This window comes from Mustelus asterias, chromosome 15, assembly GCF_964213995.1.
Source record: "Mustelus asterias chromosome 15, sMusAst1.hap1.1, whole genome shotgun sequence".
Taxonomy (NCBI): Eukaryota; Metazoa; Chordata; class Chondrichthyes; order Carcharhiniformes; family Triakidae; genus Mustelus; species Mustelus asterias.
Genome location: NC_135815.1, coordinates 87,658,216 through 87,672,786, shown reverse-complemented (window position 1 = coordinate 87,672,786; position 14,571 = coordinate 87,658,216). Strand labels below are relative to the sequence as shown.

General features: G+C 46.9%; 2 protein-coding genes across 2 annotated transcripts in view; one reads left to right on the top strand and one right to left on the bottom strand.

Moving 5' to 3' along the window:
* LOC144504750 (nesprin-1-like) overlaps positions 1-14,571 on the top strand; it is a 603,924-nt gene that overhangs the window by 235,778 nt on the left and 353,575 nt on the right. Inside the window, exons 44-46 of the mRNA XM_078230493.1 lie at positions 591-794; positions 892-1,099; positions 5,009-5,121. Coding sequence (XP_078086619.1) covers positions 591-794; positions 892-1,099; positions 5,009-5,121 — 525 coding nt within the window. The remainder of the gene's footprint in view (positions 1-590; positions 795-891; positions 1,100-5,008; positions 5,122-14,571) is intronic.
* Positions 3,135-14,571, bottom strand: part of esr1 (estrogen receptor 1) — an 887,250-nt gene continuing 875,813 nt past the window's right edge. The window contains exon 9 of the mRNA XM_078230313.1: positions 3,135-3,150. The gene's annotated coding sequence lies outside the window, so the exon portion shown is untranslated. The remainder of the gene's footprint in view (positions 3,151-14,571) is intronic.

The window sequence follows — 14,571 nt, the reverse complement described above, 5'->3', positions numbered from 1 at the left end:
AACTTCCAGTCAGAGGCAGGAAAACGTACTTCCTCCTCTCTGCAGCTTCCAAAGCAGCATCTGAAAAACTAAGCTGGAATTGTCTGTGAAACCATAGCTGTCTCCTATCATATGACCTGACCTGTCAATTATCCCAATCAAGCTCTACTCTGCAATCCGAGGGGAACACTAAAACAGTACAACACTGCATTAGCTCAGATTAAAACAAACATGAACCAGAATTTTACCGGCACGCCCACCTCGATTCCGGGGGCGGGCGACGTTTGGAGAACGGCATTCTCTGTTGGCCTCGGGCGGGATTGTACGAACCTTGGGCGGACGTGCCGGTAAAATTCCACCCATGATGTCAATTATGCTGCTTCAATAACAATACAGGACACCAGCCGCAGACAAAATGGCACCGACAAAATGCTGGGGACCGATCGAAACATCTTGCAGAGAAACATGTGTAATGTATGTTTCTTAAAGGCACATTAACGTCACAGCTGATGGCGAACGGGGGCACAAAATCTCCCCCGCGGTAGCTGCCCTTGTCCCTGCCCTGTGCTTGGCTGAATATTTCCCCTGGTCACTGCTGTACCCCCCAACAGGCCATCGAAGCTGAATCACAGAAGAAGCTGGAACAGGCCCGGGAGACGTCTGAGGCAGCCAAGGAAACGCTGAGAGATTTCTGCGGCCAGAAGAGTCAGATGGAGAGCTACATCGAGAAGCTCAGTGACTGGCTACGCACAGTGAAGGAGTCACTGTCTAATTGCTCCAATAGCCGGGACCCCGAGGACCTGAGGAAAGTGAAGGTACGGGGATGGGGGGGGATGAAGAGGAAGTCGGCCCAGCACCCGTTCGAGGGTCTCGCCAACTTCCTTACTCAACGGTCTTGTCTTCTGGTTGCAGGAACTGGACGTGGAGCTGGTCAATCAGCAGGGCAGGATTGACACTGCCCGAGAGAACCTCAACAGCCTCTGCCGTAAGTATCACTCGACGGAACTGGAGGCACTGGGGAGCAGAGTGACCGAAATGATTAAACAGTACGAAACTGTCAACCAACTCTCCTCAAAAACACAAGGCAGACTCCAGGAAGCACTGGAACAGCACTTCAATGGTGAGGAGAACTCTCTACTCAACCGTGTTACATTGAACGTACAGCACAGGGAAAGGCCATTTGGCCCATCTGCTCTCTGCTGGTGTCTGTGCTTTCTTTATGTCACCCTGTCTGTGGCTTCTATCTCTTTCACCCTCATGTATTTAGCTAGCTTTCCCATTAAGGAGTAGAACCACAGAGAATAGAAACATACTGGTTAGCACTGCTGCCTCACAGCGCCAGGGACCCAGGTTCAATTCTCCAGCTTGGCTCACTGTCTGTGCGGAGTCTGCACATTCTCCCCGTGTCTGTGTGGGTTTTCTCCGGGTGCTCCGGTTTCCTCCCACAGTCCGAAAGACGTGCTGGTTAGGTGAATTAGCCATGCTAAATTCTCCCTCAGCGTACCCCAACAGGCGCCGGAGTGTGGCGACTGGGGGATTTTCACAGTCGCTTCATTGCAGTGTTAATGTAAGCCTACTTGTGAGGCTAATAGTTAAATTTGGACTTATGAAGGCCAACATACAGAGAGGAGGCCATTTGGTCCATTGTTCCTCTGCTGGCTCTTTAGTAGAGCTGTTTTACCAGTTTCTCTTCCCTGCTCTTTTCCCATTGCTCTAGCAGTTTTTTAGTATCAGTATTTATCCAATTCCCATTTGGAAGTTCTTATTGAATCTGTTCCCACCAGTCTCCCAGATAGGACATTCCATATTGTCACACATCCAATCCTGGTCCGATTTATTTTCCGTCTGTTCGAAGTGCAGCTGAACTAATCCACATTACAAATGTTTCCCACATGACATTTCAGACTGTGAAACCTGGGCCAATCAAATTCCAATTCTTCCCGTCGGTCAAAGCCAACCAATCAGGTTCCAGAGCCAGGAACCAATCAGATCACCGATTGTCGTGTCCCATTCATGATTAATTGCTTTTAGTCACTCACGGTTCTGTCGAAAGTGTTTTCCACGCTGTGCAGTTAACAGCAAACTTACTGCGTTTCTACCCAAACGACATTCAGTAGAGAAATAGGGACAGTGTGATTTGTTTGAGATTGCTACAGCAGGGAGTTAGCATTAACACAAGGGGCTGAATGGTCTCCGCCTGTGCTATAATGCTCTCTGGTTCTAACTCCTCAAACAGTGGTGGGATTTTCCGGCTGCGCTCGCCCCGAAACAGGAAAATCCCACCCGAGGTCAATGGACCTTTCCATGATCCGCCCCCTCCCCCCTTCCGATTCCCGTGGCAGGGGGAACGGGAAAATTCTCCCCAGTTTGTTCCTCGCTGTGCAAAGTTACAGAAAATTAATACTTTTAAACTGTGTAACGTCAGAAATGATGTGGAGATGCCGGCGTTGGACTGGGGTGAACACAGTAAGAAGTCTCACAACACCAGGTTAAAGTCCAACAGGTTTATTTGGTAGCAAATACCATAAGCTTTCGGAGCGCTGCACCTTCGTCAGATGGAGTGGAAATATGAGAGTAGCCTCTGCCGTAAGTATCACTCGACGGAACTGGAGGCACTGGGGAGCAGAGTGACCGAAATGATTAAACAGTACGAAACTGTCAACCAACTCTCCTCAAAAACACAAGGCAGACTCCAGGAAGGAGCAGCGCTCCAAAAGCTTGTGGTATTTGCGACCAAATAAACCTGTTGGACTTTAACCTGGTGTTGTGAGACTTCCTACTAACGTCAGAAACACAGCGGCCAATTTGCACACAGCAAGATCCCACCGACAGTGATGTGATAATGAGCAGGTTCGTAGATAGATAGAATCATAGAATCTTCACAGTGCAGAAGGAGGCCATTCGGCTCATCAAGCCTGCACTAACCACAATCCCCCTCCCCAAACCCTATTCCCATAAACTCACATATTCCCACTAATCCCCCTGACACTAAGGGGCAATTTAGCACGGCTAATCCACCTAATCCGCACATCTTTGGAGTGTGGGAGGAAACTGGAGCACCCGGAGGAAACCCACGCAGACACGGGGAGAATGTGCAAACTCTACACGACAGTGACCCGAGCCGGGAATCGAACCTGAGTTCCTGGCGCTGTGAGGCAGCAGTGCTAACCACTGTGCCACTGTGCCACTCGATGTCTAGCTTATTTTGGGGAAGGGATCGATATTGGTCAGGGTGTCAGGAACACCTCCCCATTCTGCTTTGAGTCCTTCCTTGGATCTTTTACATCCACTTGAGAACGCAGGCAGGACCATGCATTAATGCCCCATGCAAAGACCAATAATGCAGCATCCCCTCAGTACTGCACTGCAGTACTCGTTTAGATTATGTCATCAAGTCCGCAGTGGGATGTGAACCTGCAACATCCTGCCTTGTTACTCTCCCATGGTGTCACTCGCTGCCACTCTCCCTCAGTGTAACTCTTCCCCCGTGCTGCTGTATATTTCTCTCCCTCTGGGTTCCTGTATGTTTCTTTCCCTCAGTGTTACTCTCCCTCAATGTTACTCTCCCTCAATGTTACTCTCCCTCAATGTTACTCTCCCTCAATGTTACTCTCCCTCAATGTTACTCTCCCTCAAGGTTACTCTCCCTCAAGGTTACTCTCCCTCAAGGTTACTCTCCCTCAAGGTTACTCTCCCTCAAGGTTACTCTCCCTCAAGGTTACTCTCCCTCAAGGTTACTCTCCCTCAATGTTACTCTCCCTCAATGTTACTCTCCCTCAATATTACTCTCCCTCAATATTACTCTCCCTCAGTGTTACTCTCCCTCAGTGTTACTCTCCCTCAATGTTACTCTCCCTCAATGTTACTCTCCCTCAATATTACTCTCCCTCAGTGTTACTCTCCCTCAATATTACTCTCCCTCACTGTTACTCTCCTGCAATGTTACTTCCCATCAATGTTACTCTTCCTCAGTGTCACTCTCTGTTTACCATATTTTACTTTCTCTCATTGTTCCTCTCTCTCAGCGCTACTCTCTGTGTTACTATTTGTTACTCTGCCTCAGTGTTACTCTCCCTCATTGTCTCTCTTCCTCAGTGCCTCTCTCCCTCAATGACACTCTCCCTCAGTGTCTCTCTCCCTCAGTGTCTCTCTCCTTCAATGACACTCTCCCTCAGTGTCACTCTCCCTCAGTGTTACTCCCTCAATGTTCCTCTCCCTCACTGTTCCTCTCCCTCAATGTTCCTCTCCCTCAACGTTACTCTCCCTCAACGTTACTCTCCCTCAACGTTACTCTCCCTCAACGTTACTCTCCCTCAGTATTACTCTCCTTCAGTGTTCCGCTCTCTGGCCAGAATTCTCCAGCCGTTCACACCCTGCTGCCGCTGCCGGCGAGAATGGAGAATTGTAACGCTCAGCCAAATCCCCAGTCACTGCAGCGGGACTGGAGAATCCCAGCTGTAGGCGAGGTTGGAGAATCCCAGCTTTTTCCCAGGGTGGAAGAGTCAATTAATTGGGGGCATAGGTTTAAGGTGCGAGGGGCAAGGTTTAAAGGAGATGTACGAGGCAAGTTTTTTTACACAGAGGGTGGTGGGTGCCTGGAACGCGCTGCTGGGGGAGGCAGTGGAAGCAGATACGATAGTGAGTTTTAAGGGGCATTTTGACAAATACATGAATTGGATGGGGATGGAGGGATATGGTCCCAGGAATGGTAGGGGGTTTAGTTCAGTCGGGCAGCATGGTCGGTGCAGGCTTGGAGGGCCGAAGGACCTGTTCCTGTGCTGTAATTTTCTTTGTTCTTTGGTCTGTGTTATTCTCCCTTTGTGTTACTGTTTGTTACTCTGCCAAGTTGTGTTTGATATTGCTCTCTGCAAATATACTCTGGATGCTCTGTTTGCTGTTGAAACCTTTCCTGCGGCAGAATTGGGTGCTCTTTTCCTGCTGTGATTTATACTGTTATGTCTGCCATTATGGCTGAATTAGCAATATGGGGCGGGAATATTGACGGAATGGTATCTTTTGCCTTTGGAAGAGCTTTTGCAGGAGTTTCAGCAGTGGCTGTGCGATGCCAAGGCTTCAGTGAGGGATTGTGGTGATCAGTCTGGAGATACACACACCATCGAGGAGAAAGTAGAGAAACTCAAGGTGGGTGAACCCTACGGTGCACTGGCTGTACCGGGGGCGTACTTACACAACGCAGACTTCGAGAAAATACATTAATTAGTGTGCTGGTGAGTGTCACTTGTTCATGAATCCTGAGCACAAACTTCACAAATTGTATATTCAGCTCAGGATACCAGTGCGAGCCACTCCCGGGAACTGTTTACCTCCCAGCTCCATCCTGGGATGAATCATATTCTACTGTTGGAAACTCCATGCCAACCAAACACTGAGAGAGGTCATCATTGCGGCCGTGTGACAGAATGCAGCGTCCTTCCCAGCTCCCACAGACCACACGGGGCGTGGGGGAACAGAGTGTGGGGGACACGGGGCGAGAGGGACACGGGGCGTGGGGGAACAGAGTGTGGGGGACACGGGGCGAGAGGGCCACGGGGCGTGGGGGAACAGAGTGTGGGGGACACGGGGCGAGAGGGACACGGGGCGTGGGGGAACAGAGTGTGGGGGACACGGGGCGAGAGGGACACGGGGCGTGGGGGAACAGAGTGTGGGGGACACGGGGCGAGAGGGACACGGGGCGTGGGGGAACAGAGTGTGGGGGACAGGGGGTGAGGGGGACACGGGGTGAGGGGGACACGGGGCGTGGGGGAACAGAGTGTGGGGGACACAGGGCGAGAGGGACACGGGGTGAGGGGACATGGGGTGAGGGGGACATGGGGCGAGGGAGACACAGGGTAAGGGGACAGAGTGTGGGGGGCATGGGGTGAGGGGGACATGGGGTGAGGGGGACATGGGGTGAGGGGGAACAGAGTGTGGGGGACATGGGGTGAGGGGGACACGGGGTGAGGGGGACACGGGGTGAGGGGGACAGAGTGTGAGGGGGACAAGAGGCGAGGGGGAAACAGGGCGAGGGGGACATAGTATGAGGGGGACATGGGGCGAGGGGGCACAGTGTGAGGGGAACATGGGGGCGAGGGGAACATGGGATGCGGGGAACAGAGTGTGGGGGACATGTGGTGTGGGGGACATGGGGTGAGGGGACAAAGTGCGAGGGGGACACGGGGTTTGGGGGAGCACAGTGTGTGGGGGACGCAGTGTGTGGGACACACAGTGTTTGGGTAGCAGGCACACCTCAGCATAAAATACAGCCCATTCACACTCTTACTCCATTGCATTCTTATTGACTCATCCTCAGCCACCTATTTAGTATCTGTGAGTATATCCTTTTAACGTCCTTACCAATTGATTCTTAGTGTTGTGGGTGATGAGTTTTCTGTTTGCAGCTCATCACCCTTTGGCTTTGGGCATGTTTACGAGCTTCAGCGGAGCGAGTTTTAACGTAGAACCTAGAACAGTACAGCACAGGAACAGGCCCTTCGGCCCACAGTGCTGTGCCGGACATTAGATGTACAAGGCAAGTTTTTTACACAGAGAGTGGTGGGTGCCTGGAACTCGCTGCCGGGCGAGGTATTGGAAGCGGATTCGATAGTGACTTTTAAGGAGCGTCTTTACAAATACATAAAGAGGATGAGAATAGAGGGATATCGTCCCCGGAAGATTAGGGGGTTTTAGTTCAGTCGGGTAGCATGGTCGGTGCAGGCTTGGAAGGCCGAAGGGCCTGTTTCTGTGTTGTAATTTTCTTTGTTCTTTGTTGTATGACGCCAAATTAAACTATTCCCTTCTGCCTGCCCTTGGTCCCTATCCCTCTATTCTTTGCATTTACCATGTGCTTATCTAAAAGCCCCTTAAATGCCCCTATCGTATCTGCCTCCACCACCACCCCTGGCAGCGAGTTCCAGATACCTTTGTGTAAAACACTTGCCCCTCACATCTCCTTTGAAGTTTTCCCCCGTTATAATTCAGGTCAGAAACTCTAAAGTGCTTTATGAAGTCTGCTTGGATCTTAAGTTTTGCACTTTGAATTCGGCTAGGATAAGCATGACGTTTCACTTAGGTATGATTCAAATGAGCCACTAGAACATAGAACATAGAACATAGAACATTACAGCGCAGAACAGGCCCTTCGGCCCACGATGTTGCACCGACCAGTTAAAAAAAAACTGTGACCCTCCAACCTAAACCAATTTCTTTTCGTCCATGAACCTATCTACGGATCTCTTAAACGCCCCCAAACTAGGCGCATTTACTACTGATGCTGGCAGGGCATTCCAATCCCTCACCACCCTCTGGGTAAAGAACCTACCCCTGACATCGGTTCTATAACTACCCCCCCTCAATTTAAAGCCATGCCCCCTCGTGCTGGATTTCTCCATCAGAGGAAAAAGGCTATCACTATCCACCCTATCTAAACCTCTAATCATCTTATATGTTTCAATAAGATCCCCTCTTAGCCGCCGCCTTTCCAGCGAAAACAATCCCAAATCCCTCAGCCTCTCCTCATAGGATCTCCCCTCCATACCAGGCAACATCCTGGTAAACCTCCTCTGCACCCTCTCCAAAGCCTCCACATCCTTCCTGTAATGTGGGGACCAGAACTGCACACAGTACTCCAAGTGCGGCCGCACCAGAGTTGTGTACAGTTGCAACATAACGCTACGACTCCTAAATTCAATCCCCCTACCAATAAACGCCAAGACACCATATGCCTTCTTAACAACCTTATCTACTTGATTCCCAACTTTCAGGGATCTATGCACACATACACCTAGATCCCTCTGCTCCTCCACACTATTCAAAGTCCTCCCGTTAGCCCTATACTCAACACATCTGTTATTCCTACCAAAGTGAATTACCTCACACTTCTCCGCATTAAACTCCATCCGCCACCTCTCGGCCCAACTTTGCAACCTGTCTAAGTCTTCCTGCAAACTACGACACCCTTCCTCACTGTCTACCACACCACCGACTTTGGTGTCATCAGCAAATTTGCTAATCCACCCAACTATACCCTCATCCAGATCATTAATAAATATTACAAACAGCAGTGGCCCCAAAACAGATCCCTGAGGTACACCACTTGTAACCGCACTCCATGATGAATATTTACTATCAACCACCACCCTCTGTTTCCTATCCGCTAGCCAATTCCTGATCCAATTTCCTAGATCACCCCCAATCCCATACATCTGCATTTTCTGCAGAAGCCTACCATGGTGAACCTTATCAAACGCCTTACTAAAATCCATATATACCACGTCCACTGCCTTGCCCCCATCCACCTCCTTGGTCACTTTCTCAAAAAACTCAATAAGGTTAGTAAGGCACGACCTACCTGCCACAAAACCATGCTGACTATCACCTATCAATTCATTACTCTCCAAATAACTATAAATCCTATCCCTTATAATTTTTTCCAACATCTTGCCGACAACAGAAGTGAGACTCACCGGTCTATAATTCCCGGGGAAGTCTCTGTTCCCCTTCTTAAACAATGGGACAACATTCGCTAACCTCCAATCTTCTGGTACTATACCAGAGGCCAACGACGACCTGAAGATCAGAGCCAGAGGCTCTGCAATCACTTCTCTTGCCTCCCAGAGAATCCTTGGATAAATCCCATCCGGACCAGGGGATTTATCTATTTTCAGACCCTCCAGAATATCCTGCACATCCTCCTTATCAACTGTAATACTGTCTATTCTACTCCCTTGCAACCCAGTGTCCTCCTCAGCTATATTCATGTCCCCTTGCGTGAACACCGAAGAGAAATATTGGTTCAATGCTTCACCAATCTCCTCCGGTTCCACACATAACTTCCCTCTGCCATCTATAACTGGCCCTAAACTTGCCCTAACCAACCTTCTGTTCTTGACATACCTATAGAACGCCTTAGGATTCTCTTTAACCCTATCCGCCAAAGTCTTCTCATGTCCCCTTTTAGCCCTTCTAAGCTCGCTCTTCAACTCCCTCTTAGCCAATCTAAAGCTTTCTAGTGCACTACCCGAGTGCTCACGTCTCATCCGAACATAAGCCTCCTTTTTCTTTTTAACCAACAAAGAAACTTTTTTGGTGCACCACGGTTCCCTAGCCCTACCAATTCCTCCTTGCCTGACAGGGACATACCTATCACAGACTCGCAGTAGCTGCTCCTTGAAAAAACTCCACATGTCGGACGTTCCCAGTCCCTGTAATCTCCTAGTCCAACCTATGTTTCCTAATTCTCTCCTAATAGCCTCATAATTACCCTTCCCCCAGCTAAAACCACTGGCCCGAGGTTCATGCCTATCCCTTTCCATCACTAAGGTGAACGTAACCGAATTGTGGTCACTATCACCAAAAATGCACACCAACTTCCAAGTCTAGCACCTGGTCTGGCTCATTTCCCAGCACCAGATCCAATATAGCCTCACCTCTAGTTGGCCTGTCTACATACTGAGTCAAAAAACCTTCCTGCACGCTTTGAACAAAAACTGACCCCTCTAACGAGCTAGAGCTATAACAATTCCAGTCAATATTAGTCAAGTTAAAATCCCCCATAACAATTGCCCGATTACTTTCACTCCTAAGCAGGATTGACTCCGCAATCCTTTCCTCAACCTCTCTAGAACTTTTAGGAGGTCTATAAAAGACTCCCAACAGGGTGACCTCTCCTCTCCTATTTCTAATCTCCGCCCATACTACCTCAACAGATAAGTCCTCATCAAACCTCCTCTCTGACACTGTGATACAATCTCTGACCAATAATGCTACCCCTCCCCCTCTTCTACCTCCTTCCCTACTTCGACTAAAACATTTGAACCCCGGGACCTGCAGCATCCATTCCTGCCCCTGCTCTATCCATGTCTCTGAAATAGCCACAACATCGAAGTCCCAGGTACTGATCCACGCTGCAAGTTCACCCACTTTATTGCGAATACTCCTGGCATTGAAGTATACACATTTCAAACCCTGCTCCACCCCACCTCTGCAATGCCGTGCATTGCAGTCCCCATCCATGCATCCCTCACTTTCAGCCCCACTACTCAGGATCCCTCCCCCCCCCGAATCAGTTTAAACCTCCCTGCATGGCCTTAGCAAATTTACCCCCCAGGATATTGGTCCCCTTCTGATTAAGGTGTAGACCATCCTTCTCATAGAGGTCACACCTTCCCCAGTACGAGCCCCAATTGCTTAAGTACCTGAACCCCTCCCTCCTGCACCATCCCCTCAGCCATGAATTCAAACCTTCCCTCTCCCTATTCCTCTCTAAACTATCCCGTGGTACAGGCAAGAGTCCAGAGATAACCACTCTGTCAGTCTTGGCCTTTAGTTTCCACCCCAACTCCATAAATCCCTGCCTAATATCCCCTTCCCCTATCCTCCCTATGTCGTGTGTCCCCACATGTACAATAACTTGTGGTTTATCTCCCTCCCCCCTAAGAGTCCTGAATACCCTGTCAGACACATCCCGGACCCCAGCCCCTGGTAGGCAACACACCAACCCTGAGTCCCTACCTTTAGTTCCGACCCTCCTATCTGTCCCCTTAATTGTGGAGTCCCCAATCACAAGGCCCAGTCTTTTACAGCCCCTAACCACCTGAGCTTTCTCACTCGGCTCACCCCCAGAGATCTGCTCTCTATGCTCAGTTGATTCCTCCTCAACTGTAGCCTCCAGCACCGAAAACCTATTATGGAGGGGAACCGCCCCAGGGGATTGTCTTCCCGATTGCTTCTTACCCCTCCTCCTGGCATTGACCCAAGCCTCATTTCTAGGAGTTACTATTTCTCTATAACTCCTATCAACTTCCACCTCCGCCTCCCGAATTATGCGGAGTTCCTCTACCTCCCCCTCCAGCTCCTTTACACGCTCCTCCAGAAGCTGCAATCTAATGCACTTCTTACAACTAAAATCTCCTGAAACACTACTGGATTTCCTCACCACATACATCCCACAGGAGATGCAGCATACTGCCTGAACTGCCATCCCTGAAGCCATTACCAGCAAGAAAAAAAGAAAACAAAAAACTTCCCCACACTTATAATTAGGTTAGAGGAGGATGGAAGGGTGGGATCCTCTACCAGTGTAGAGGATCGGGTATCTCCTCTGCACCAATTTATAGGGCTAGGGGCCCGAGAGAAAAAAAAAACTACTACTGAGGGGGAACCACCCAGGTAACTGACTTTTAAAGTTAAAATAAAAACCCTTCCCAGACTCCTTTGCTGCCCACTTCTAGTTTTCACATTAAACTTGAAAAACTGCTGTTAAAGTAAAGGCCAAAAAAATACACACACTAGCTGACTAATTAAATAAATAAACAATTCAATTAATCCAATTAATCTCTTACCAGCACTGCTGCTTTTCAATCACCCCTCTCAGCTTGCTCCAGTGGATCAATGAGGGGGAACCTCCCAGGTAACTGACTTTTAAAGTTAAAATAAAAACCCTTCCCAGACTCCTTTGCTGCCCACTTCTAGTTTTCACATTAAACTTGAAAAACTGCTGTTAAAGTAAAGGCCAAAAAAATACACACACTAGCTGACTAATTAAATAAATAAACAATTCAATTAATCCAATTAATCTCTTACCAGCACTGCTGCTTTTCAATCACCCCTCTCAGCTTGCTCCAGTGGATCAATGAGGGGGAACCTCCCAGGTAACTGACTTTTAAAGTTAAAATAAAAACCCTTCCCAGACTCCTTTGCTGCCCACTTCTAGTTTTCACATTAAACTTGAAAAACTGCTGTTAAAGTAAAGGCCAAAAAAATACACACACTAGCTGACTAATTAAATAAATAAACAATTCAATTAATCCAATTAATCTCTTACCAGCACTGCTGCTTTTCAATCACCCCTCTCAGCTTGCTCCAGTGGATCAATGAGGGGGAACCTCCCAGGTAACTGACTTTTAAAGTTAAAATAAAAACCCTTCCCAGACTCCTTTGCTGCCCACTTCTAGTTTTCACAATAAACTTGAAAAACTGCTGTTAAAGTAAAGGCCAAAAAAATACACACACTAGCTGACTAATTAAATAAATAAACAATTCAATTAATCCAATTAATCTCTTACCAGCACTGCTGCTTTTCAATCACCCCTCTCAGCTTGCTCCAGTGGATCAATGAGGGGGAACCTCCCAGGTAACTGACTTTTAAAGTTAAAATAAAAACCCTTCCCAGACTCCTTTGCTGCCCACTTCTAGTTTTCACATTAAACTTGAAAAACTGCTGTTAAAGTAAAGGCCAAAAAAATACACACACTAGCTGACTAATTAAATAAATAAACAATTCAATTAATCCAATTAATCTCTTACCAGCACTGCTGCTTTTCAATCACCCCTCTCAGCTTGCTCCAGTGGATCAATGAGGGGGAACCTCCCAGGTAACTGACTTTTAAAGTTAAAATAAAAACCCTTCCCAGACTCCTTTGCTGCCCACTTCTAGTTTTCACATTAAACTTGAAAAACTGCTGTTAAAGTAAAGGCCAAAAAAATACACACACTAGCTGACTAATTAAATAAATAAACAATTCAATTAATCCAATTAATCTCTTACCAGCACTGCTGCTTTTCAATCACCCCTCTCAGCTTGCTCCAGTGGATCAATGAGGGGGAACCTCCCAGGTAACTGACTTTTAAAGTTAAAATAAAAACCCTTCCCAGACTCCTTTGCTGCCCACTTCTAGTTTTCACATTAAACTTGAAAAACTGCTGTTAAAGTAAAGGCCAAAAAAATACACACACTAGCTGACTAATTAAATAAATAAACAATTCAATTAATCCAATTAATCTCTTACCAGCACTGCTGCTTTTCAATCACCCCTCTCAGCTTGCTCCAGTGGATCAATGAGGGGGAACCTCCCAGGTTATTGACTTTTAAAGTTAAAATAAAAACCCTTCCCAGACTCCTTTGCTGCCCACTTCTAGTTTTCACATTAAACTTGAAAAACTGCTGTTAAAGTAAAGGCCAAAAAAATACACACACTAGCTGACTAATTAAATAAATAAACAATTCAATTAATCCAATTAATCTCTTACCAGCACTGCTGCTTTTCAATCACCCCTCTCAGCTTGCTCCAGTGGATCAATGAGGGGGAACCTCCCAGGTAACTGACTTTTAAAGTTAAAATAAAAACCCTTCCCAGACTCCTTTGCTGCCCACTTCTAGTTTTCACATTAAACTTGAAAAACTGCTGTTAAAGTAAAGGCCAAAAAAATACACACACTAGCTGACTAATTAAATAAATAAACAATTCAATTAATCCAATTAATCTCTTACCAGCACTGCTGCTTTTCAATCACCCCTCTCAGCTTGCTCCAGTGGATCAATGAGGGGGAACCTCCCAGGTAACTGACTTTTAAAGTTAAAATAAAAACCCTTCCCAGACTCCTTTGCTGCCCACTTCTAGTTTTCACATTAAACTTGAAAAACTGCTGTTAAAGTAAAGGCCAAAAAAATACACACACTAGCTGACTAATTAAATAAATAAACAATTCAATTAATCCAATTAATCTCTTACCAGCACTGCTGCTTTTCAATCACCCCTCTCAGCTTGCTCCAGTGGATCAATGAGGGGGAACCTCCCAGGTAACTGACTTTTAAAGTTAAAATAAAAACCCTTCCCAGACTCCTTTGCTGCCCACTTCTAGTTTTCACATTAAACTTGAAAAACTGCTGTTAAAGTAAAGGCCAAAAAAATACACACACTAGCTGACTAATTAAATAAATAAACAATTCAATTAATCCAATTAATCTCTTACCAGCACTGCTGCTTTTCAATCACCCCTCTCAGCTTGCTCCAGTGGATCAATTTCCCAGCACCAGATCCAATATACTGAGTCAAAAGGACTCAGTATAGGGAGCTTTTATCAAATACAATTTATTTAAGAATATAGTTAACATATATAGTAAGAAAATTAACAATAACTTTTATCAATTGCAAAGAAAACAAAACAACCACGATAATGTATAACCCTTAACAAATGTATCTGAAATGTTCCAATCAAACAAAACATCCCATAAACAAAACCCTTTCCACAGGTTTAACACAGCAAAGACTAATGCTCGTGTGATATTGGAACTGAGTCCTTTGGTTGGAGAATTGAAACCCTGACTTCTCAGCCTTGTAACTTCTAGCAATCCTCTGGATAAACCCAGAACAGTTTGAAGTCAGAACAGCTTTCCAGAACACCAAGGAGAGAGAGAGACTCTAGGCAAGCCAACCACCAACAGCAGCTGTTCTACCCCAGGAAGGCAAGAAGCCTTGCTTTCAGCTAGCCAGCAGAATTTCCAAAACCAGGGAGAGAGAGAAACACTACTTTTCAGCCTGATGTCCCTTCTAAAACTAAAACTGCTGCCAGCCCCAAAACAGAAAATGAAACCTTAAATTCACTAGGAAGAATAAGAAACTGTCCAAGACCCATGACCTGCCACCAGTCTTCCTCCTAACAATGCAGGGTCATAAAAGATCCCAAATAAAAATAAACAAACCCCATTTAAGCCACTTAAGGAGCAATAAAAGGACTTCTCCAGCCAACTCGGCAACGGTGACATCAGCGGAGGCTGGAAGATCAAAAAAATATTTTTAAAGGTACACTAATGTC